The 25,711-nt window shown below is 45.3% G+C and overlaps 1 protein-coding gene across 1 annotated transcript in view; it reads left to right on the forward strand.

The window, feature by feature from the left end:
• LOC106748112 (small conductance calcium-activated potassium channel protein) overlaps positions 1 to 25,711 on the forward strand; it is a 137,019-nt gene that overhangs the window by 24,924 nt on the left and 86,384 nt on the right. The window contains exons 2-3 of the mRNA XM_014626333.1: positions 9,412 to 9,917; positions 14,209 to 14,479. Of these exons, the coding sequence (XP_014481819.1) occupies positions 9,457 to 9,917; positions 14,209 to 14,479 (732 nt within the window). The 5' untranslated portion in view covers positions 9,412 to 9,456. The remainder of the gene's footprint in view (positions 1 to 9,411; positions 9,918 to 14,208; positions 14,480 to 25,711) is intronic.

Here is a 25,711-nt window from a genome sequence, read left to right on the forward strand (position 1 = left end):
CCCCCCCCCCCCTCCCGCTCCTCCCGCGAGGACTAATGAGAATGACGTCCGGTTGACGAAAGTCTTCGACGTGCGCCGTCATCACACGAGGATATTCCCGGCTAGATGAGAATCGACTCGCACGTTAATCCGTTCGATTATTTCACCCACGGGTTATTACGTCGTGCGAATGCGCCGCTCGATAAGCCGAGGATTAGCTTCGAGAGGCCGCGGATCGAGCGGAAAAAAACGACGCGCTGACACGACACCCGCGTTGTCCGCCTTGCCGGTACTCGCTCTCCGGCCGGATCGCAAATTTTCACCGATGAATAATTGAATTTATTTTAGTCGCGATGTTTCGAAATATCGTAAAAAGCGAAACGGCAATTCGGGACATTCCGCGCGCGTTTCAGCCCCAACAGTTCCTCCCAGCGCGATATATCGTCATATCTATCACGCGCACGTGTAAAACATTTTCCCTCCGTCGCTTCTCCTCCCCCGTCTATTTTCGAATTTTCAAATGCGAATCCGAATATACCCGCTTCGCGGGTCAGGTAACGCCGATTCGTCTGGCGCGTCTCCCCTCGCGGCTTAACCTTCGCGATTTCCAAGGCTCCGCGCGCGTGCGGAAGAGAGTGAGAAGATACGCTTTGCCGGTCGCGCTCGGATCATTCGCGGCACAGAGCCTGAATTTATCGCGTTCCCGGGGGGACGTTCCGACGGGCGGCGACGGAACTCGCGGCGGAACGAAGTTCCCGTAATTCCTGAGAACGGGTCGCATACGAAAGCATACGCGGCAGATCGCGACATTCATAACTCCGCGCCGGTCCAGGCCCACAGTGTTCGTCTGTGTCAAGATCGCAGGGATAGGCGGAGGTTTCAGCTTCTTCGCGCCAGCGGAGAAGCACTCTCAGGTCCTCCTCTCCTCCGCCTTTCTCTCCACTTTATTCCCTCTCGACCAGCTTCCCGTACTACCGGCCTCTTTCTCTCTTTCTCTGGCTTCCTCTCTCCGGCCGTACTTTTACCTTCACGCCGAGTACGCGCCGAGTAACAAGACGAGACACCGAGTATATGCAACTGAATCTCGAGAGTGAGCCGTTTGAAAAATAAGGCCAACCAATCCTGATAATATGCCTCCTACGCGATCCTGTGGTCAATATTGACGAGCTCCGGTACACCGGTCCTCGCGGGACGTACGTATTGGTCGCGAGAGTCTTCGGGTTTGCAAGCGGCTCATTAGCGAGCGAATTGGCTGTGACAACAGCCGATATAGCGAGCGGATGCGAGAACCGGATTTAGTCCTATCTCGGAGGAAGTGGATGAGCGGAAACTGGTGTGTGGATATTAATAAGATCGGTGTGTGGGTGTTGGGTGTGTGGATATGAAAGGTACGGAACTCTTGGAAATGTCGTTGCAGGAGAGCCTAATTTATATCCCGCGGAAATGAATTCGGAAATTTATAACTTAGACCCGTGCGGAACGCAAGGGGAAGATTCCAGCGCAAGATGGGAGCGCATGTGAACGTTGTAAAAATGGAATTTTTCTCTATTGTCGTATCAAACGAGGTTCATCGCCATTTTAAAATTGTTCCACGGGAAGCCTCGTAGTATTATTGCGCCCTTTCTAACGATAAGAACCCCTGCTTATCGAGCGTAAAGTGCATCTTTGTGAGGTCATACCCTGTAAAGTGATCTCTGAAACCCTCCTGGAAACTTAACGAGATGTAATAAGACGTTCGTGTAATTAAAATAGCGTACTCTAACTCCGTTCTCGGACAAGACGGTACGTACCATGTATAGTTGCGACTATATACCAATGTTATGTCTATGAAGGAATACATTTACAATTTTTATGTTCTGAAATAACATAAACGTAAACGTAGCTCGGTTATTCCATTTGTTTTAATCCGACCGAGCGAAAATTCCAAATTTATCGCAGCATGTAACAAACATTTGCCACTTTCGGACACTATTTTCTCTCGTTCCCTTTAAACGTTGAAATGCGAATCCGAAGCATAAAATTATGATGAGATATGTCAAAATATAATAAAAAAGCGAATTTCACTCTTTAATTAGTAATACGCAAATTGTAGTGTTCCTCTTGGGTGTCGTGTTCATTATTATAGGATTTCTCCGTGAAACCAGACGGAATTTCTTGATAAAAAATACTGCCGCGACGTTATGCATGCAATATACATCATAGGATAATTTAATGGAGAATACGGCAGATGAGAAAAGTTGGCGTAGGCGTTCACGGCGATTCCGAAGATCGCTCATCGAGAGTTTGAGCAGTGGCGTGGATGAACTCGAGAAGCTGGATGATCGTAATGACGCGCGACGGCATATGAATAAGGCAAACGCGCAGTAACGAACGTCGACAGGAATAAGTAGGCGGGAAATTTTCGACGACGGTCCCATGAATAATGATGACTCCGTCGACTTGTAGTTCGGCAGATTTAAAGACGCCGGGTGTGATCTTTTCTCTCGCGTTATTTTGATATCCCGTCATCCAGACTTCGTCGAATATTTCTCCGAAATTCAGTAAATCCTGTCGAAACAACTGTCAACTTCCTAAATTTCTTGGAAGAGGGAATATTGCCATTCAGAGCGGACTAAATTTTTCCAAAAGCGAGTATTTCACTCGTTTGGAATAAGCGTTGGCTCGATTGGAGTGAATGCTTTGCCCGAAGAAGAACTCATTCCATACGAGTGAAAAGTTATTCCAACTCGAGTTACTTGATTGTCACTCTATTTTCTTAGTGGAGATTTTACTCCGAGAAATTCAAAGAGTACAATGTATAACAGCGCGTAAATTTTGTATTAATAGACGATAAACGACGAAATAAAGAACAGTTGAACATTGCCAAAGGCATAACAGCGCGTTTATACAATCGGGAGAATCGCGTTTCTTTGAAGTTCGAACGCTTTAAAGTCGACTATGTGTCGGTTTGGCAAAAGATGTTTCCATCTGTTTCTCACGGCCACTTCCGCCGTGGAGATTTTAATAGCCAGGGCGTGACATGTTCAACGAGTTGCCAAACTCTTAGAGCGCGGCGCAACACGTTCCTAAATCCTATTAACTCCGGAACTTAAGCAACTACGGGAGAAGTCCGGTTACCAGGATTGTCGCGGCAACTCGTGAAATTTTTATTACACCGGAACTTCGCCGTTCCGCCAACTTAACCAGTCTGCATGGACGAACGAGACTCATCAGGATTCACATCATGCTAATTGCGAAGATGTGGAGTCGGACTCCTCATCTCGAGGCGAGTTCTGTTCCCCGACAATGGAACGACTCCGTGTGATATCCAACGCGTGTGGGTGTGGATTTTTCGCAGCTCAAAGATGAAAATTTAGAGGTCTGTAAAACAGTCCGTCAACGGCGGGAGAAAATCGGCCGTTTTCTCTCTCACGTCAGGGGAGAGGGAAGTGGTATCTCGCTACATTTGAAATTTATTGTGACTCGAGACACGTAGCAAAGCGCACATAACTGGAAACGGCCGCGGTAAAGGGGGCATAAAACGGTGACGGTTGGCTGTCAATTGTCCGTCATAACTCGGTCGAAACGCGATCTGCGCTGTTTACGTTGTATTACCCGGGGCCCAGAGATGGAGATCGGTTTAGAAGCGTAACTCCCCGGCACACTGTGACTGACACTTTAATTCCTAGTTAATTTCGCTGGGAGAAATCGATAGCGGACGACGGCTCACGGATAGTTTAAGACCGGGCTAATTTATTACGAGCGTCCGTTGCATAACGTCGCGTGACGCGACGGCGGTGTATGTTCGCGACCCACAAAAGGGAGACGGCGAAATACCCACGGTTTTTCCGCGCGATACGAGTGACGTATGGATGCTTCTTGTTACGGGCGCATTCACCGGGGGGAGGGATATTATCCGTTGATAATTGAATCAGTTTCTTTGCATACCGTACGTAGGGAATGCCTCCGACGTCGGTGGTTTTTAATGTGGTTTTCAAAATCGGGGAGAAAGAGAGAGAGAGAGAGAGAGAGATTTCACATAGCGCGCAACGATCTTTTTCAAATCGAGTTTCCCGCGAGTGCGATGGGTCTCTGGAAATTGGACCGGTGAGTTTCTGAAATGATTTTGAAACGCTGCTCGTGCGTCCCGAATATTTTAGCATTTCGGAGTACGTCATCTCGAAATGAAAACTCAATGTTCGATATGAGATACGGCGCCGTGTGCTCTCTAAATTTCTCCGAGTAAAACCTCCGCTTGAAAAATGACGGCCAAGTAACTCGCATTGAAGTGATTTCTCACTTTTATGGAGTCAATTCTTCCACCGTATGACACGGAGTAAATATGTTCACTCCGTGTTGTGAAGTTCCATTCGAAAAATGGAGAGGCTTACGAATCGCTCAAATTGAAGTGATCTTTTACTCCGGTGCGACGAATTTTTTCACGGTGTATCTCGTAAAGTGAATATTTTCATTTCGTGCCGAATTCAGCCTGATCTAATAGCGTATATAAATTCGAAGAATCCACTCTTTTTGGAGTAAAACCACTCACTCCACGATTGGCGTGGAACGTTCATTTAAATAAAAAAAAAAAAAAAAAAAAAAANCAAGGATATTTCCGCTATCGTTCGGAGTGAATTCCCGCTCGTGAGGTTTCGCTCCGCGAAATATAGAGAGTACGTTCCGTCATCAATTATAAATCGCCAGTTCTCATTTCATAATCGAGCTCATCCACCTTACAGCTCGCAGCTCGCGCAGCTCATCGTTTACTATTCCGCACGCGACCTAAAAGGTCGGCGGTATCCGCACGATGATATCGTAGCGACACGGCAGTGGTCACCGTCGCGGACGTTGCTTTCTTCCGTTTCGCGCTATCTGCGACAGCGGTGACGACGACTAAAAGGTTTGTCCCGATTAGATAACGAAGCATGCATCGAATGTCGCCAGGTGTTCCTGGGGTAGAGCGAACTGCGTCGTTGGAATCGACGCGCGATATCTGACTGATCAGATCTCCGTGTCGGAGGTCCGTGACGGCCGAGCAAGTTGGTCTTTGTGAGGTCGCAAAAATAGACGGACGGACCGAGGGAGTGAGAGAAAGAGGGGGAGAGAAGCCAGCGAATTTTTCACGAGCCTGCGTGTGCGTATGTGTAAAAACAAGATCATTATGGATTATATTGCGGGCCGAGCCGTTGAAAGTTGAATACAGGCAACTCCAAAGGGAGCCAATTCCTCAACCACTGACGCGTGATAGATTATTCAAAGTGGAAAAGGTCGATCGGGGTCGGACGGCCTTCGTCGAAGTCGACTAATGTTGAGCCGACGATATATCGATTTTTCGAATGTACGATTAGCGATAGAAGCGGCGGACAGTTTCAGCGTACACCTGGGCGTTTCAAATTTCGAAACTCGGAATCCACGCGATCTCGTGGAACTACGAAGCTGAAAATCGAGTTGAGCTAATCTCATTTCCCAATATCTAAAATTCATCCTCGTGCTGCCTCGCTCGATCCTCGAGATTTCTGCAACTCGTCGTCGGCGCGCCCGGCCCCCCTCTTAGACACGCTTTCATCAAATAAACGCGCCTGCAAGACCGGGAATGAAAAGGTTAAGCCGGAGCGACGAATTCTACCTCGTTAACAACCGGCCGACTCATCGACTGCCGGCGTATAAATTGCATACTGCACACTCCTCGCTCTCTAATTACGAGCTCGGCGCAGCTCTAACGAGCTCGCGAGCGACATCGTGATCGCTTCCATAAAGTCGCTCGACTTTATCCCGCGGGGAATGAAAACGCGGAGCTGAGCGGCTCTGTGCGCGTGTTCGCGTGCTCATATCATCCATCCGTCCATCTGTCCGTCTATCCATCCATCCATCCATCCATCCACCCATCCATCCAATGTCTCATTTCCACACCGGCACGGGAATCACGAGGGAAACAGTGCATGCTCTCTCACTCCCTCTTTCTCATACAACGCGCAGAAATTTTATTTAAACCTTAGCCCCTCCTCCCCCTCTTCACCGCATGTGTGCCACCCCACACCCGTGAATGCACACACGCGAGTCAGCGTGATCCATTTACACGTCTGTATGTGTCCTCCCCATATCGTCCTGAGACCTTTTAGCATAATGAAAGGACGAACCACGGGGGAATTTTGGTGCGGGATACTGAGTAATTAGTAAGAATTACGAACGCCGCTCGGCTAAATTAGCGCTTAATTAATGTACTAATTTGTGCGCGATATCCGTCGCACTTTTTCGGCCGGCCACTGAAGCCCGCGAAACGTCTCGATCCATAACTAAAATTATATAGTACGTGATTATATATCACGTTTTTCGTCGCGTCTTTCCTCCCCTCTCTCTCTCTCTCTCTCCCCCTTCCTCCCTCCAACCCTTCCCACGATCGCCGTTGCCAATCTGTATCTTTTCGTTGTTTCACATAGGACATAATGAGTCGCAAAAAGGTATCGCGTCCTTTATATCCGCCCGGCTGTATTTTTGTTCCCCTTTCTCTTTTTTTTTTCATTCTCAAATAACGTTCTCGTGAAAATGGGGAAAGCGCATCGGAGAGAAATTTTGTCCGCGCTCGCGTGGCGGCCGATATTCACCTCTCACCTTTGCCCCTGACGGAAACGACGAGCTCGGTTGTATTTCGACGGCGAAAAATTACTTCGTGAGACCCAAAGAGCGGGGGATAAGGACTCTCGGGGATGCGAAGTAACGAGCGAGGAGTTGCGAAGCTCGGAGCGCGCGCGCGCGCGCGCGAGAGAGAGAGAGAGAGAGAGAAGGAGCCGCTGAAAAATTGAACGCCTGAGGAAAGGCATAAGTTTGCGTACGAGATGCGTATGTTTCTTATCCCGTGTTTTATAGAAGCGCCCGGCTGAGCCTCTCGTGCAATAGTGATCGCGTCGCTTGTTCGAAATATTATTCAAGCAGCTACGAACTACTTCTCTCCCTCGTCTACTGAACGCAAACTGAGCACAATTGTCTGATCTTTATCTAGCGTTCTGCCTTGAACGTGTTGCCGGCACATCGCGCACTTGAGGGAACGCGAAGCCGCCACGTAAAAAAGTTACCGTCCACTTTGCGCCTTATTTTTTGCCGCTGTTTTTGTTACCGTTGTTCGTAAACAAGTAGCACGCGGAAGGAGGAAATTTCCCGTGCGATCTACATATTCAAGGAACAACCTACCGCGTATATCCCGCATATCTGATACGCCCCGCAACGTGTGCCTCTTTACGTTTAATTAATTTCGAAATTATCCCTGGTAAAAGTGTATGCAGTTTCCTAGACACCCGTCCAATTACTGTTTAATATTAATGCGTTTTCATCTGTTGTAACAATATCGCGTTGTGTGAAAAATGGATGACAACTTGGTGGCAGTTTTATTCAAAGGTACTTCCATTCCAGCAGGTTTGCTCATTAATCAATTGAATAGTTTCCTCGTCCATTTGTTGTTCCGCTTTCGTTCGGTAAATAAGTTCAGATTTTGCGCATCTTCCGTGCACACAATAACTGCGAGGAAAAGGTTACATTTTGACTGGGATCTCTATTTTTACTTCTCAGTTATTAGACAGAAGTTAACGAGCTGTGATCGTTCAAGAAATGCAAGAAACTTCTATCAGCGATATCGCTGAATCTTTCGTCGAGCTACGGACTGAGAGCTGACGAGATCTCGTGGCGTGATAATTCGTTAAGTGAATTGGGAAAAGGGATATCGCTCGTTATCGCGGCGAAGCGGGCTTACGGAACTTAAAGAGAGCGTTGCTGGCCTAATAGACGTCCTTTTACGACGACTCTTAACGTCGGCTGTAATTCCCCTTGTAGGATCGTTCGTTTTATACACTTCGCGACCATCTAATTGCGCTAATGTGCTTTTTATACACTCGACTTCGCTCCGTCACGAAATCACTCTGACGACACGGTCGTTTCGCAAAGCGAGATATTTCCGCGTGCGCCGAGAGAGACGAAATTTTCCACGGTGCGGAGAAGTCACCGGCGAAATTAACGATTCGCCTGAATTAGCATGTAGTCAAGAGCAACGTTAAGTCAACAGGAAGGCGGGCGAGGTTAATATACAAAAGGCCGTTCCAGACGCGCGCCGCGCGAATTCATCGTCAACCGCGCGAGGCCCGCAACAAGCGTGAGTTAGTTCGTTCCCGGGCAGAACCACGGCCGATCTGCGGCCGTCATTTGCCGATGAAAATTGAATGCAAGGCCGTCGATTCCTCGCATGCGGCAGCCCGACGTGAAATTTTCATCGAAACGCGCCCTATTCAGTATTGATTGCACATCGACATTATTCACCTTTCGTTCTTAATTCAGCCCGGCCTCGGCCCGGCCGAGCGCGATCCTCGTGAATGAATAAACCCAGGTGACGTTTACTGCCCCGCAGCTCGCATTCTCCGCGCAACAACGCGCTCGAAATGGATCACCCTCTATATATTAACGTATGTGTGTACGTGACGAGACTCGTCAGCGGCCTAACCAGCCGGACGATGCTAGCTTGGTAAATCTTGCGGCGAGCCGCCGTCGCCGCCGGCACACATCCAGCGCCGGAAATCTCGGAAAGGCCACAAACCAGCCCGGACACCACCGCCGCGCCCGCGGTCGATACTCTCGAAACACTTTCGGAAGGTGATAGTCGAAATTCACCGGTGGCTACCGCTCGGCGACGGCCCGGAAACCGGGATTCACCTGGCCCCTTTCGAACCCTCCCTGCCCGCCGCTGATACCGATGATGCACCGCGTTGTTGAATCGCCGAGATACGAGCCTGTTTTTCACCGTTCCCTCCGCCCACTAATTCCGCGCTTCGGAAGTGGAGCAACCGTGCGTCCGTGTGACGCAGCCTGTGTGGTAGCACAGGTGGACCATATGAGTAAATAATGTATAGGACTAACTTTAGATGCGCGACTTCGTACTTACAGTGATTCATGCGAAATGCAGACGTCGCCCCGCTCCCCTTCACGAGCCGCGCTCGTGTCTGAACTGAATTGCGAGAGAGCTGACTGAGAGTCCCCCGTACGGATAATATTTGACATCCCGAATCCCCGATAATTCCAGGACGCTTCAGATTTCTTTCCCCTTTCCCCTCACGATCTTAACCCCAGCGTGGGGTTGCAAAAAGCGGCTCAAACGAAGGTATCTGCGAAGCGACGTGGAATCGTCAGACGGAATTGTCTAAACGAGACAGGCAGAGACGTTTCTCGAGACGTTTCAAGACGAGTCTCTCGCAAATTAGACAACGCCTCTAAGTCGAAAGATTAGGAATAGAATCCCGAAGAGAGGGCCGCCGCTATTTATTCGCATTATGTACCCAAGTTCTTGGCAGCGGCGTTAAATTGCTAAATTCGTCCATCGGTACACCTGGACGTACCCATCCGTGCGCGCGACGTTTCATCGGAATCCGAATTTCCGGGTTGGCGCCGGTTTCTAAGTTCGCCCAACACCTGTTCCAGGGTATGGCAACGTGACGGACGCGGTGGATTCAAAGCCGGCTCGAGATGAACACGAACGGCAACGCGGTTGGTCAGGAAGGTGGTGCCGGTACCGATTACGGCGGCAATGAGGAGACGGCGGCCCTGTTGGGCAGACAACCGCCGCCGCCGGTCGTGGTGGCCGCGGCGTCTCAGGGCAAGCCGGTGCTCACGCGACAGGATCGGGCGACCTTCCTGGTCGCCTCGCCGCAATTGTCCGTGTCCGGGCTCGGCGGCTCCGAGGAGAGCGGCACCAACGAGGACCCGGCGACCAGATCGGTACCGGACATCGAGCTTCACTGTCGGCTGGACGGGGAGCCGCAGGCCCCGCAACTTCCGCAGCACCAGCAACCACAAGTGCAGCAGTTGCAGGCCCAGCCGGCGTCCTACCGCTCGTCCAGGCAGTCGCATCAGTACAGATGCAGATGCGACCGAAGGGACTCCCTCGCGCCCACCTCGGCTCTTCACTTGGCCCGCAGCGTCTCCAGGTAGGTGAGAGCGGAGCAGAACTCTCGTTGCATATTCCGCAGGGAAACCTCTCTCCTCTATCTATCGATGATTCGTGACGTCGTTTTCGAAGAAAATGACGCAACGTTCTCCGTACGATTCCGCTGCAGCCTGCCATTGCCAGTGCGCGATTTTCGTTACGCGAGTCTACAGGACGTCCCGAAATTAGACCGGCACACTTCCGGTGCAAAGGACACCGAAACGAGTTATTTCTGTCCGGCAAATGAGCCGTTTTGGCACTGGAGTGAATTATTTGCAACAGTTGTTCGAAGTGTTGGCCGCTTCTGCTACATCCAGCTTCCCCGTAAATAAAACGCATATCGACTAGTTTATCAAAATAAAAAAAAAAAAAAGAAACAAAACTTCCATTTTGAAAACGAATTTCGAATAAACAGTAAAGAAACGTTACGATACTGAACTCGCGAATCGGTAACAAACAATATTAATTTTACTTGCTTGAGCAACCCCAACGCAATCTTCAGTTTTATAAGTAGTCGAAGTTTGCCGGCCTAATTTCGGAACACTCTGTATAGAAATGTTTAATGGCGCTTGACTATTTCTCACTCTGGTCGAAATGGTATAGACGTGCATACGCAGAGTGCACACATTCGTCGATATCGCCGTGACATTTATTTTTCACGAGCCGACTGCTGCGCTGCGTGATTTCTGTGTTTGTTAATACACGTGCACACACGTATACGCGCCAGGTACAGAATAGTTATTTGCCCGGTCGAGAATGAAAAGCAAAGACCGCTCTCTCCATAGTTGAACACGTGTGCGCGAGATTAATAAAAGGGCGAGTTGGGAGATGTGGAGAGGTATAGAGGTGAACGTTGTGAGCAATATAAAGAAGTATAAATATAAAAGAAAAAAAAAAAGTCTACAAGGGAATACAAGGAAGTAAGAAGTACAAAGCGAATGTGTGAAATTATAAACGTCGGGATATTATCGTGACCGGCTAATTACTTTCTTTAAACGTACGAGCCGCCGAATCCGTTATTATTGCTAATTCCCACGGCTACTACGTTACAATGTACGCCTAATTGAGAAAAATTAGGACTCTCGTGCCGTCGCATTGTACGACAGCGTTGATCCATAAAGACTTGGCACGTGTCAAAAGAAGGAAACGACGGTCATGCAGCTTTAAGCACGCGCAAAAAGTTTCGACTCGTGTAATTGGCAAAGTTTCACTACTCCGCGAACATTAGTCGGCCATGCTGCCATAAACTTGCGTTCGGATGTAATAGAATCGGAAGGAGTGCTTCTACACAGCACTCGATGGAAGACCCGCACGAAACGAAGATACGCTCCGCGGGTTTATCCGCCGATATGGCTTGTGATTTCGTTATTTCACCTGCGTGCCCGCATTATTTATTCATCCATCGCCGAAACGCGTTGTTCTCTCAGGACGTTAATGCTCCAGGTCACGTCCAAAAAGTTTTTTTACAATATTCATACAATCTGCAGGAAATGCTTTGGAAAAAGTAGTAACAAAAAATGGTAGTTTTCTATACACGCGTATATCTATATTTAATTAAAGGAATAATGGTATAGATTTTTTCATGCACGTTGGTTTTCATATATTAGATTCATTGTATTTCACTATAAACCGGTTAATCAAGTTGATTCACACGTTAAGAGACATCAAAATGCGTTATTGCGTATTATTTCGAGTTCGAATAGTGAAAGCTAAGATGGTAAAATAGGTTCGATTTCAATTCTAATAATATCATATTATTTCCTACTTTGATTCTCATGATGTCTGAAATTTCCGTTTTCATTGTTTTACCGTATAGATCGTTGATTAAAATAGATTGTCGAAGGTAGAACGAAAATTCTCAATCTGCAGAATTAAAGGTTCAAGAAAGAAGTTAATAAGATCGTCCTCTATCGTCAAAGTAGTTTTTCATTGGTGTATGAACCATCAAAGTAGACGCAAACTATCCTTAACCCTTTTAGTGCCGGGCGAAAAAGAGGTGCTTATGCGAAGATAACCGGCCGATTTTACTAGGATTTGGTAAAAGGCTCATAAAAACCAAACGAAAAGCAATATTTAAAAATTATTTATTTTAATTCTCTCGTAATGAAATTAGACTATTTATAACGTATTTTAAATTTATTTTGATAGAGATCTCTCGCAATGCGAATAGTAAAGCGCTACAAAGTGCGGGCCGATATATCGGCTCTGGCATTTCTCGCCGGTGTAGCAGGAGCCGATATATCGGCTCCCGGCACTAAAAGGGTTAAGAGCGTCAGAGTGGCATCAAAATTTCGATTCGAGTCAGCTCACGTGTGTGCGTGCGTAGAGATTTCGTACCGGGAACTTTGTCAGTAACACAAATAACCGCCAGTACTGCGTGATCTCTCGAGGGTCACTCCGAGAGCGCTGATTCGAAAGCAACATCTCGTGCGGCAATTTAATGCCAGGATACACGATCTTAGCGACGGGTCTGGCCGCATCAAGGATCTGTGAAATCTGCGGAGCGTGGATTTTTACCTGGACCGCGAGGATAGGAGGAATCTATTCGCAGAATTGCTACGAATCGCCCATTTTTATCTAAGCACGCCTGGCAATTCGCTGAGAATCGCCGTCCTGGAAATGCGTCGCACTCAGAAAAATGCGAGGCCTTTGTTTCCTTAGACGAGGATCTCCCAGGCGGAAGAGAAGCTTCCCTCTTCGCCGGTCCAGAGAATTTCGCGCGCTTGCAACGTCGCGAGTTTCCAGATCTCGTTCACCGGGTCAGAGGTTGAGCTGTGGAAATTTTACGTCCTGTAACTCCTGGGACCCTCTGACAGCCGGAAAATACACACCGGGGATTCCCAGAGATAGAGAAACGGCGTATAAAAAATGGCAACAGCGGTAATCCTCTACGTGAATATAGCGAGGTTGATCTTTCTCAAATCTTTTCATTTTATGGCAGCTTTTCGCGGCGATCATATTTTAACTGGTCGTTCGCTGTTAGCGGCCTAGTTGAATTTATCAGACGCCAGAAACCTAAGACTTTCCCATTTCTGCTTGAACTTACTCAGTGTTTAGGCTCACATAAAAATGAAAATATAATATTACGAAGTATCAAAGGGATCTAAATTAAAGAAAGGTAAAATATAGAAGAACGAAGGCATCTGACGGATCAAATCTTACGGATTCGAATGAAAATTGAAGACTCGCTCTGAGAGATCGCGCTTCACTGGCTGAGTCAACGCGTTTGAAAATTTGTAACAGACCACAGGTTCGTCATGTGTAAGAACGCAGTTGAAAGGAATATTTTGAACGACATTATATTGCATTATTTGAAGGGTCACGCTCGATAAGCTGATCCTTTATGTTTGTAACATAAAATAAGTGTATTCAGTCTCTAGGAGGAGAAGATCCATTGTTATTCTAAGAAGCTATTCAGAAACCAAGAGGGACTTCACTTTCCGTCGAAGGTCGAAGTACGCGATATTTATATATTCAAACGACAGTCTCACTACCTGAGACGTCCTATATAAATTGAGGATCCCTGACTCAGGTCGCCCTTAAACAAAGAGCCCCTCCGCGGAACCTGGACATATTCCATCGACGAAATTAAATTGCTCACATCCGACGTTATCGACCGACGGCTTTGGTTAAAATCTCGCTCGAAAATTTCGCGAAAAATTTCCTGTCTTCAACGTTTACACAATATCTTACGAGGTGTCTTAGAAAAGCACGACCCTTATATCCAGCGCGCTTTCTCTAATAAATTTACGATCGAGTGCTCTTCTGGAGTGCGAATCCTCTCTTTCGAATAAAATGAGAGGATCGAAACTACTCGCGATAATAAGTAATAACGTACTTCGTAATTAATTTTTAAATAAATCCTTTGCTAACAGAACAGTTGAAATTAATTGGAGAACTTCCGATATTTATTTACGATGAAGTTTCGCTCGGAAGAAGTTGAGATCTGTTATTTTACTCACAACTTAAACCCCATCGATTCCTCGACGTCGCAACAACCGTTATTGCCGATGATATTAATTATATTAATTACTGCTGATAATACGCACTCGAAATTACTATCGATAACCTTTGGAACCTTTGATGTACATCAGTTTAACGATGCACGCGTATCACGCGGTTTTCGATGAAATTCACTCGTCAAATTAATCTGTGAAATTAACGTGCAGTTGGAATTTCAAAAAAAGAAAAGAGGAGGGAATTCAAATCCTCGGAGAAAGAAAGATTGTTATCTGTTAACAGAGAGGATGGCCAACAGCGCGTAACCGCGTGATGTTTTCTGTTTTTGTAAGAGAGAGCGTGAAAAGCGGTCATCACTGCTGCCCGTGTCAGGCGCCGCCGCCACCGGTGTTGGTAACCACGTCGCCCAGCACACGCATAATACGGCAGAGTTCGCAGCCGGAGGCATCCGCGTGCTGTTGCTCCGGCTGTTGCTGTCCGCTGCACACCGGCGCGGCGCCGAGCGCCGCCTCGCTGCGGCAACTCCGCGAGCCGGGCGACGGAATCGCCGGCATCGCCGCGGACTCGCTGCGGATCAATGGCGGTATACGACAGTTCCGGCAGGTAAGCCGCGACCTCGCTTCGTCGTCTCTCTCTCGCGAGCTTAACAACAGCACAACGCCCATGATGCAAGAATACCGCCGGGTATTGTGACCGGCCGGCATACACGTATATACGCTCGTGAAAATCGAATCCATTAGATCGAAAGTGGCGTGTGAGGTACCTTTTCTCCCTTCAGGATTTCAGAGCCGGATCGGCTCTTTCTCTTGGCACGTTTCGCGTTTCACGGGGGAAAAATAGACGTTCCGAGGGCGAAATTTCGGAGGGGTTAATTAGCCATCAATGTTTCACGAACGGCGCGGTCATGAATAAATTATCATCTATCTGCTAAGCCGAGAATATTATTTGCATTGTAAATCTAGTGTTGGATGCGAATCTGTGTAATTTATGCCACTTGAAAACACTGAGGTATTCGATTAACATAGCGGTCTTTCCATCAGATCCCATAATGCGCGGATACTTGATATTATTTCCCGCGGAAAATATGACAAGTATTTGCCGGTAAATAACATAGCATGAATGTGCAATTATGCAAATTCCTGAAAGGTACAGAGGCAAGGGAAGAATAAATACTTGTATATACAATGAGCAGATTATAATAGATCTCTCTGGAGACTTGAAATTCGCACGTGAGCACGGGACAAAGGCCTGATTTACGATGCCGCCATTATGCGTGATGTTGCAGATGGTATTCTTACATTATGGAAAGCACCACCTGTGCACAGCACAGCATCGTCAATATTTCCCATCATTGATACTCCCACACGTGCTACAGTTTGTCCGCTTTACTCTCTCGTGTTCTATTTGTTTTCATTTCCAGCTGATTTCGTTAGTTTAAGGAAAAGAAGGAAGAGAGACAGAGTCCTGTTTAAGCGATATTTTGTTGTTTTTTTTGTTTTTAGCAGGAGTTGAGAAAAAAGTTGAAAGAAATATTTTTTAGAAAAAACGGGCGAATTTTTAAATTCTACGATAAATGATCGAATAACACGACAAAGACTCTCTCTCTCTCTCTCTCTCTCTCTCTCTCTCTTTCTTTCTTTCTCTCACTCTTCTTCCTTTGTCACTTCTCCTTTTGACCTGTCTTCTATCGTTGTTTCTGACTCTTTTCATGCATGCTTTTCACCTTCGTATTCGTGTTCTCGTCTCTTCTAGTGTCACTGTTTTACTGTCATGTTGTTCACCTGTTTTACTGGTGTCTCCACTCGTTGTATTCCTGTTCGCGCGTCGCAGTTGTGGTGTCGTTTATATGTCGAATGTGTTTTGCAACATTTCGTTTTCTCTTGATGTTCGCTCGGATTCATTCCGCCACCTCTGCAAGGAGTACAGGTTTCTCCCCTTTCGTTCTCTTCAGCGTGCGCCACCCCTACTCTGTTTACACCCCCCTCGCTGGGGATTCACCGGCGTAGGCCCCCGGAATCGTAAAAGTGAGGATAAGAGAAGATAAATAGCAGGCTTTATGGGATCGAAAATTACAAGTTGAACTTTACAAGATAATTAATCGCGTTACTTCCATCATGAAGAAGGGGTGTGACGGTTCCCTCCATATAGCTTGCCTCATTAGCTGCTGAAGGATTGATAGTTCGTCATAGCGCGTTACAAGACTAGTTTATCGAGGCTCTGTAGGGATATTTCTACCCTCATAAGTTTGCTAGGTTGTCCGTCATGATTATTTTACACCGAGAGTTATAATTATCGTTTCGCAGGAAATTTCAATCGTCCCGAATCTGTATAGATGCGGAAGAAATTGATTTGCGAAATCCTTGGATACGAGAATCCGCGAAAACGGGAATTAATTAATCCAAAATTTTCATATATCTTATACACCATCGGCTTTAGCGACTGAAATTTCCGGATTTTTATGGGCCGATATATAAATGATCCAAACCCCGATAATTTGAGTACGCGCCGGGGAAAAAAGCCGAGATCCAAGGATTTCCGAATCAAGAGAAGAGGATTCGAAAATCGTAGTTTAAAAATTCATCCAGGTTCAAAGATATGGCGAATTGTGTATCTTCGTGTTTAGGGATCTATTTAGGCAGTTTACACAACACGAGGTAATTGCTTTCCGCATAAGATACAAGTTTGCTAAGTACCTTATCGATAGAGCTCGTGCACCGCCACCTGGCGGAGGGTGGAAAGAATTGCTGGAAAGCACCCTTAAATGGTAGCTGCATAATCTTACCGGCGGAGAACACAACTGTTATTTGCTCGACGTTCGATACCTTCGCTCGCCGGATTTTTTGCCTCGTTGTCGTAGAATCCTGTTGTGATACAGATGGCAGCCGCTGTAAAAACGAGTCTCTCGACAAGATTACGGAGCGAGAAAAACCGCAACTTTCTTTTCAACCCCTTTACGGCCGTAATACTAATCATTCTTTTCGCCCCCCCCCCCCCCCCCCCNAACTATTCTTCTTTTTCTGGCTTCTTATGAGACGGATGCTTGCGGTAAAATAGTTTTCTCGAAACAAAAGTAATTTCGAGTATCTAATTAGTTAGCTATAAGTCTTGACTCCATATTCCAATGATATTGTGCGGAGCCTTTTAGAATTGCAGATAAGAAAATTAACTGGCTAATAGAACTCATCGATGCAGTCGAAAAGTCTTAATGAACATCGATTCGTAAACTAATTGTATGATATTCGGTTCTTCATTCTCTAAGTTAAATCTTTCGGGCACACATCTCGGACATTTAGTTCTAATTTATTAACTTACGCGAAGTTTATAATTAATACATAATTTTCTTTTTACGTAGTCGTTTCCTCAAAATTTCATCGAGCAAAGTAAATTAAGTTTCGGTAATATCAAATTCAGTGAAAAGCTCATACTATCGTTATCTCTTAATTGTGCTTTTTACCAATAAAGTCGACGCTTTGTAATATTACGAATATAAGTTGAAGTTTTCCAATTCCTGTCTCGATCAATTCTCAGTCTCGAAGCGACCATCGATATTTCTCCATCACAGTAACCAAACTTTATTAATCCTCCTTTCGAAGGACGATTTCGTACTTATCGGAAACGTTGGAGTTGCAGCTTTCCAGCGAATTTTATTTCAAATCGCTGCAAGCCCAGGAATCAAAGATACCGGCAATTAAATCGAGCCACACTCCGATCGGTTCGGCATAATTGAAACGGAGAGCCATTTACGTAACATAAGTTATGTAACGCGGCCTCGCCCTCGCGCTGCGCTAAGCTCGGCCGGCCGCTCACGTGCGCGCCGTACATAGCGCGTCAGTGTTTCACTAATGCCGGGCGTGCCGAAACTCGGTAGGGCCATAACTCGTGAACGAATCAACATAGAGGCACAGAACAAAAACTAATCGTCTTGGTGCGCGATCCGTCCGTGCCGTCTGTTTACAGTTCGCTTATTATGAATACGAAGAACACCTGCAGCCGTACGTCGTGGTAAATTTATGCAAGGAAGCTCACCGCACTCTCGTTTGCGGATCCATGTTTATTAAAACTACCTCGTTCCCTCCCGTGAGTTCCATTAGCCGGTGAAATCTTCGCCTGAATAATTCTAAAATATTCTGTATGTGTGGAAAATTCTCGAACAATCTTTCTTCATCCCGGAGAGAATCGCGAGATCGAAGCCGTAGCGCGAGATACCCCTCCCTTTCTCGCACGAGATACCCCTCGAATTCGTCCTAGCGTGAAATCTTCCTCAGAGAAAATCGCTCTAACGAAATCATCCCCTTCCTTCACCGTGTGCGATAGCTTTGTTCTATTTTTTCCCTGGCCGCAATCGTAATTTGCTTAATTCCGAGTGGAAGTCCTCTCGGGCGAGGGTTGCTAACGAAAATTTTCGTCGTCATTAAACGAGATGCGCCTCGTGAAAAGGAAGAGAGACGAGGTTGGGGCGCGGAGTGGCCGACATTGTTAGTTTAATTATGTTTCCTTGGCGCATGAAAACGCGCCTGCGGGCTGAGGTTCCTTCCGGCGGTAAGGCTCCTGTCGGTGTTTTTGGCCGGTGGCCAACCAACCAGAGACATCATCATGCATGCCATCGAGATTCGCTGCGACGAGAAGCCCTCGACATTTTCCACGGATTGGGTGGCCGCCGGGAAACGCGGAGTCGACAAATCAAAGTGAATTGCAGTATGTGATACAGGTGTACAAGTGTTGTATATAGCGTGTGACACTCATGTACACCTATGCGTGTATGTTCAGTCCAATCAATCGTACGCTTTAATCCATTTGCTACCGACTTGGTTGTTTTCCGACATTCAAAAGTCCACATTTCTCGCAAATCGCTTCGATGTGTGACGTATCGTTATTTGGTTTCCTCCGCTAATTGTGCAACTTGTGTAATCGACTTTTAAGAAAAATTATCCGTCGAGAGACGCACACTATCGAATGGCTCTACCGCTCTGAGATGTGATCGCAATGCTCGCAAAATGACTAAAGGGAGAGGAAGAGAGATCCATCGAGCAGTTTGTCATCGGTTAAATACGGGAATGTCAGGGAATTTTCGAAACAGCATGTCCATACAACGATATTGCCTTTATATTATGATCACGTATGGATAATTACGGTTGTACACGGTTTTTTCCAGCCTGTTTCCGTGTCTCCAATTATCACGGATTCGAATGCGTGGCAACGTTTTTTCGCGATTGTGAAAATCGAGTTTCCACTTGGAATCGTGTTTCCCCCTTGAAAGCGGTGTCTCTGCGACTTTTCGCAAAGCGATTTTTACGCCTGGAATTCTTTTTTGCGTACCGCCGCTTTGACATGAGATAGTTTACGTTGCTAGATCCAGTGGCTATAATTTTTGCTTAGCTGTGTGGAATATGTTTGTCTGTCGTTCAGTCTGTTATTCAGTCAGTTGATCTACTCTGCTATCCGTTTGACATTGACACGCACCGGTTCTTTTCTCTAGATATGACCGGGAAATTTCTTAAATACACATACGAATACACACATACACACATTGTTGCCTCTATTACAGTATACGTAATATTTTCTTACACGGTCAAATATATATATAGTAGATATAAATATAACGTTGGACAAATTTGTCAGTAGAGATCAATGTTGAGTATAACGTATTTGTTTGATCATTTGGTTGAACCCTGTATTCCTGTCAAATAAGAAAATTAATGTCTCTTCTGTCGATGATAGAACGCTATACATATAATACGTACGTATCTTTCTTAGCATCTTGATTTATCTAGATTAAGATAGTGTTAAATTATAACTTATTGATACGAGTGGTGACATTAACAAATAAAAAGACAATTCTAAAACTATCAACTCGAATAGTCTCGATTGTATCCGTGTTAAATACCCGTAGTTCACGATGCATACGATAGTCAATGCGGAACTCGGTGTCGGATGTATAAAGTTACACGATTTTTTCGGATATCCTATCTCTCGCCTAACGATCGGAGAGAAGTATCATCGACCTGCTCCGAAGCGCGAAAGCTTCCGTTGACCTTAATGCGCCAGGCACTTACGCGATTACACGTAATTATTATTAGTGGCGTTTAGATCCCTGTATCGCACCAGATATTCGAGCCGCATCTCAATTTGCGACGAAACTTCAACACCCGTCGGTGCAAGTTCGTAGAACGGGGCGGATCATTCAAACGCGAAATATTTCATAACGAGATCTCGAAATTTTTCCCGCTCGGTTCTCCCTCTCCCAAGTAATTGGATGGGGAAACATTTTAACGACGATACGGTGTGTTCTCACACCGCTGATTACAAACGAAATTCGCCCGTGACGAAACTTTCCCACGCGAGTTGATCGCGAAACCGTTGAAAATTTTCCTGCGCGTCTCGAAACCTCCCGACGAATTCCATCCACGAGAATGGAAATGCAGAAATTCGGTCGCGAATTAATCGTAGAACTCCCGAATCAATTTCACGGCGTGAATGGCGGGCTCGGTATGCGTATTAATCTCCATTAGTTAATTAATCGTTAATCAAGTGCACGTAATAGAGTGTGGGGAGGGAAGCGGGACGAGAGAAGCTCTCTCTCTCTCTCTCTCTCTCTCTCTCTCTCTCTATTTGTTCCAGGAGTTTCGTGGGGAAACTTCAGCATCGGCTTTCTATTTGTCTCATGGACGCTTCCCTCATTATGCGGGATTAAACAAAAAGGATCTGCCCACGAGGCACCCCTGCGGGCCCTGGATCTGAATCTTTCATTGCGCGTTCTGCATACATTAGCTCGCGGAACTTTTAATTTCGCGCCCGTCCCGTAAGGATAATAGCCGGAATTTGCATAAGGATAACTTTCAACCGCTCCACGTTCCGAAGCATTCTGCGAGATCATCAGCGCGCGGATAGCCACGTATCCTTAATCGGCGGAAAAATATCGTCGAAGTTGTAAGATGCGAAATGAGTTTCGCCCAGATCTTCGCCCCGAGATCATAATTCGAATTGTTCCAGGCTACTTCTTTCTAATGAGAGATAGAATTTCTTTTCTCCCCTACTGATTTACGAGTCGTCAATGTAAAACGTAAAAGCTCTAGGTGCTAACTAGAAGTGGTTAATTTATGCATAATCATCCAATTTGTTACATCACTCGCGTATATTTATGTAGTTATTATTAATTATGCAATGAGCATTAATTGGAAGCTGGTCGAGCTCTGCAATTGAGTGTCGGGTCGATCGTTCTCTTTGTACCTTTTATATGTCAGAAATTGTCGAAAGGTCGGTGATGAATGGATTAATCTGGTTAGTCCATAACGATCTATCCGCATGACAGGGTCCTTCCTTCCTGTCGAAATCTGTTATCTCGAAGACGCGAACGAAGAAATATTACGGCCCGAACGTGGCTCGATGGAACTTGTAAGCTGCCACGTACTTACTTTTGAGTCCTGAGTGGTGAAACGCTTACTTATTCCTTCTTCAGTGCGTCGCAAATTCGAATTGCAGCGCCCATCACGGGAGAGCGAGTAATAATCGCGAATCGCATTGTGGTTACTTCCCTAATAGAAATGTTGGTTCCACAATAGCCTGTCAATTCCGTCTAATTTAAAGGGCACTATTAGGAAACTATTGTCCTACCCTGATGCAAGAAATAGTTATTGAATGCTATTTTCTCCATGTTGAATTATCCTTAAAAGGGACTTCAGAATTATTTAATATTCGACTTTCTAAGTATATATAATAAATATATGGGAACAAATAAAATAATCAAATTTAATTTTTATAACGTCCTTGAAATTTACTTTTTTCGTTGACGTTGGAAGTTTACATATATAAAATAGTTATTTGTTATTTATTGACATCTAGCGGCGCTTGATGCATCTGAAAATACACGATGCATCGCTGACCGCGTCCTGTGTTCTCCGTCTTGGCTTCCTGATGCATCATTCTACACCTGACTACTCCCGACATGACACTCTGGATATTAGCTCATGGCACTGACTCCGGTAGATACGATTCGATCAGAAAAACACGTGTTAATTAACGCGTCGCGTAAAGTCGGATTAAATATTTCAAGAGCCGATAAAATGTGTTTTTAAAATGTAATGTAATGCTCGATCGGGAAGGTTTTCCGACGCGTGAGAATATAAAGACAATCGGCAAAAAAAAAGAAGGTAAACTCATTTCCTTCCATCGATCTTCGATAGCCGACGCTCATTATCGAACGTCGGGCGATCGCATGATGAAAACATTGCGGTCCTTCAAGGTAACCATTAAACATAAACACACCTTCGCGATTCACTCTCGAGCCGACGAGCACGTACTACGGATTACGTGCATCGGTACGTTATTTATCTTCTCCATCCTTCTCCCCGCGTCGGGCAATTAAAATATTTTGTCAGCCTTTGAAACACTTTATCGAACGCTCGTCGGCATCGCGTTATTTAAAGAGATTGTAAGGCTCAGTGTCATATTTTGAATATTAAGAGGGCATATTAAGAGAGCCATTTATACATTCTTATACTTAATATTTATCAAGCAAAATTATATTTCTATATATTTATTTCAATTAAATTAACTTAAATCGTAAATGTTAATTTGAGACGAAATTAAGGCAAACATATGTACAAAATACGAAAATTATTTTTCATTTTTATTATTAGCGTTATATTTATACAACAGTTAATTTAATAGAGATACGTAAATATTAGAAAGAGGTATATGTTTAAATATGCTCACATGTACGTGTGTATTTCGAATATTAAACTGTAAACTTGATATCGTTGTAGTTTCGAAATAAAATGATCTATAATTCTGAAATTTACGTAATAACGTCTGTACATTAATATTTAATATCATCGTAGTTTTTATTTTAATTACGAATATCTCAGCTCTCGAACGGTCAATCTTTTTCCAATTGCACGAGCAGTTAGATAATATTTGAACAAATACGTAGTATAAGTATACGTAGTATAAGTTTCATCGAATTCTTATCGAACTAGTTTTGCCTTACAACTTTCTTACACGTACAATCTTTGATCGATCGTACTTCTGCGGATGTCAGTGTCAGTGCCACGACAGAACAGTTAGGATGCTAGATATCGAGAAGCCAGGATGGAGGACACAGGACGCAGTAATGCGGACAACGATACATCATGTATTTCAGGGTATGTCGAATCACTTATTACACAGAGCATTTTCATTTTTGACGAGCGTTTGATGAAACAAAGAGATCTTTCCATTTCTGCTTAACTTGTTTGGTTATTGCACGGAATCTAAATTGAAATCTCCATTGATAAACAACATTATTGGACACGTTACTGTTATCTTTGTCCCTTCAGCTTCTACCATTACCACCTCTTTTAAAAGCTTTAAATTCCATCGAGACTTCCATCGCCGATAGAAGAAAACAGAGATTATAGAAATTTATTGTCCCTTATTATCTATTTATTCATTAATCTTTATTATATCATGTAATATTTGCTGTCTCATATGTTATATATAAGTATAATTTTTTCACAACAAACTTGAAATTAAAGTTAAAAATTGAGAGAGTAAATGTAAACAGAATATGACAAGATAATCGAATAATGAAGTAATGAAATTAAATAATTGTTGAAAGCGTGCTTTCCACCGAGCTTCTTCAACATAGAGAAAACGGCAATGAGCGAAAGTTCGTATCATCGAGGTAGGTCAACAACCTGTACAGTCTCGATATTCTTCATTGACTGTTCAAGTTCGACGAAATTTGCAAGGTCAATGTAGAATAAAAATGTCGACTCGGTTTGACGCCCTCGTACCGGTTCATCTCGACTCGGTCGATCACATTTCAGTCAATTGGTTGGAAGGCCTCTCTCTCTTCCTCCGTCCACGACCTCACCGGCAGAAAACCCGTTGCAATAAGCTCGTAATTTCATGACGAATTACCCGAACTCCGTCGAAAAATGAGTGGACGGCTATAATTAGCCAGGCATGGCTAATTAAGCGAGGGGAAACTTAATCAATGTCCCGGTTCTGTCGTTCCGGACGCGGTTATTACGCGCGTTAATACTTCGCCTTGCGGTAAGACGTCGGTAAATGGAAGGAGTTGTGAATTGACGGTAATTTTTCATCGCTCTGAGTATATCGTGAGTGCTTATTGTGAAGTAGTAGAAAAAAGAAGACGGAAACGGTTCCATAGTGCCTCGGGGAAAGTGTCAGGGCTGCTGTGGGAAAATTACACCAAACGTCTCTCGTATTAGATTTTATTTCCCATACGCCCTCGTTGGCTGTCCGTTCGCATTTCAAGTTTATTCTTTATCGTCTGATTGAAAATACACGTCTCTCAGCGTATAGCATTGTTATCTACCGCAACTTTCCCGTACACCGATGAACAATGAGATTAGAACACTCGAGCGCAGGCCGCCTCGCTTTGGATCCTCCTATAACAGGGGATAATGAGAATTACTTTGCGGGTCATTGATTCGTTTCGAAACGGCGATTTCGGTCATTCGCAAGAACGTGTATAATCGCACGTCGAGCTCCATTACCTCGAAAATTGATCGGCCACTTTTTCAGCTTCGGAAAAAAAAGTGCTTGAAATTGTGGTGAGAAGGCGATTTCGGTCTTTCTCGCTTTTTCTCGGCGGTAGTTTCGACCCTCGGAAAAACCCACAAGGGACGATCCCTCGAATGCGATTCGATGAATCTCCGATGTTTCCGATTGCGAACTGAACGAGAGGATGCCGGTGGTGATTGTGTTCTTCTTCGTCATATTCGCTCTCTCTCTCTCTCTCTCTTCCTCTCTTCGTTAAATTAATTAGCGCGTTAATTTTCTCCGCAAATTGAGAACTAACAGTTTCCGACGTTACGCGTGTCCGATTTCATTCGATTGACGTAGGTTCGAAATTCGCTGTTATTTTGCTCGAACCGAACATCAACCTCATTCGAGCTATTAATATTCCGATGGGATTTCGATTTTCACCGTGATGCAATGCACGGTCGTGCCGACGGGCTTTAACTGGAAAGCAAATTTGCTCTCCCCGCGTCCGAAGAGTTAATCGGCCGGCGCCTCTCACGCACGAGCGACAGCACAGCCGCTGCGAAAGCGACGTACCGTCGATAAGATTAGAGGTGCCACTCCGTTTCTGTCGTTATCCAACCCGGCCGAATCTGCCGTCGTAAATCTGCACGACGCGGCCGGATCCCCGGGTTCCACCGAAAGTGTTTTCCGCTGTCGACTTCCTCACACGGCTCAACCAGTCGGCGATCTCCGGCCTCTCTTCTTCGGCATCGCATCCGCATATCATCCTCTTTCTCTTCTTCTCTCTATCTCTTTCTTTCGTTCTCTCCCTTCCTCCCTCTTTCCCTCGCCACCCTTCAACAACCCCGTTTCGAGCGTTTCCGAGCGCTCTCATCGGCGTTCTTCGCTCATTTCATTCCTCGGCCAACGCAAGCTACCGACCCGCTCAATCTTTAGTCTAGCAACCCCTTAGGCTGGTTTACACGAAATCAGCGGAGAGGCAAATCCGGTGTTGAGATTACTTGCTTGCTTCTTGAAGTGAGCAACGAGTTGGAATTGATGTGCACTCGGGAGTTTTAGCGCCTCCGGAAGTGACTCTCGTAATGAGCGTTCATTTAAAAGTTTTACTTACCGAGTTCGTAATTATACGACGCGCAATCTGTGACAGAATATCGCTCGAATTATGACGTTCGCGTGGCTGATGGTGAAATCTAACGAGTGATTGTGAGAAACGATAATCGGCAATCCGTCAGTATCGAGCCCGGCAAGAAAACGAAAGAATAATAAGTAGAGAAATAAGGACTAGCAAGTTCGATCAGGGGATAAAAGGTTGCTACACTTTTATCCCAACGAGCTTCGCAA

Source organism: Dinoponera quadriceps, unplaced genomic scaffold (assembly GCF_001313825.1).
Source record: "Dinoponera quadriceps isolate SergipeBrazil2010 unplaced genomic scaffold, ASM131382v1 scaffold2420, whole genome shotgun sequence".
Taxonomy (NCBI): Eukaryota; Metazoa; Arthropoda; class Insecta; order Hymenoptera; family Formicidae; genus Dinoponera; species Dinoponera quadriceps.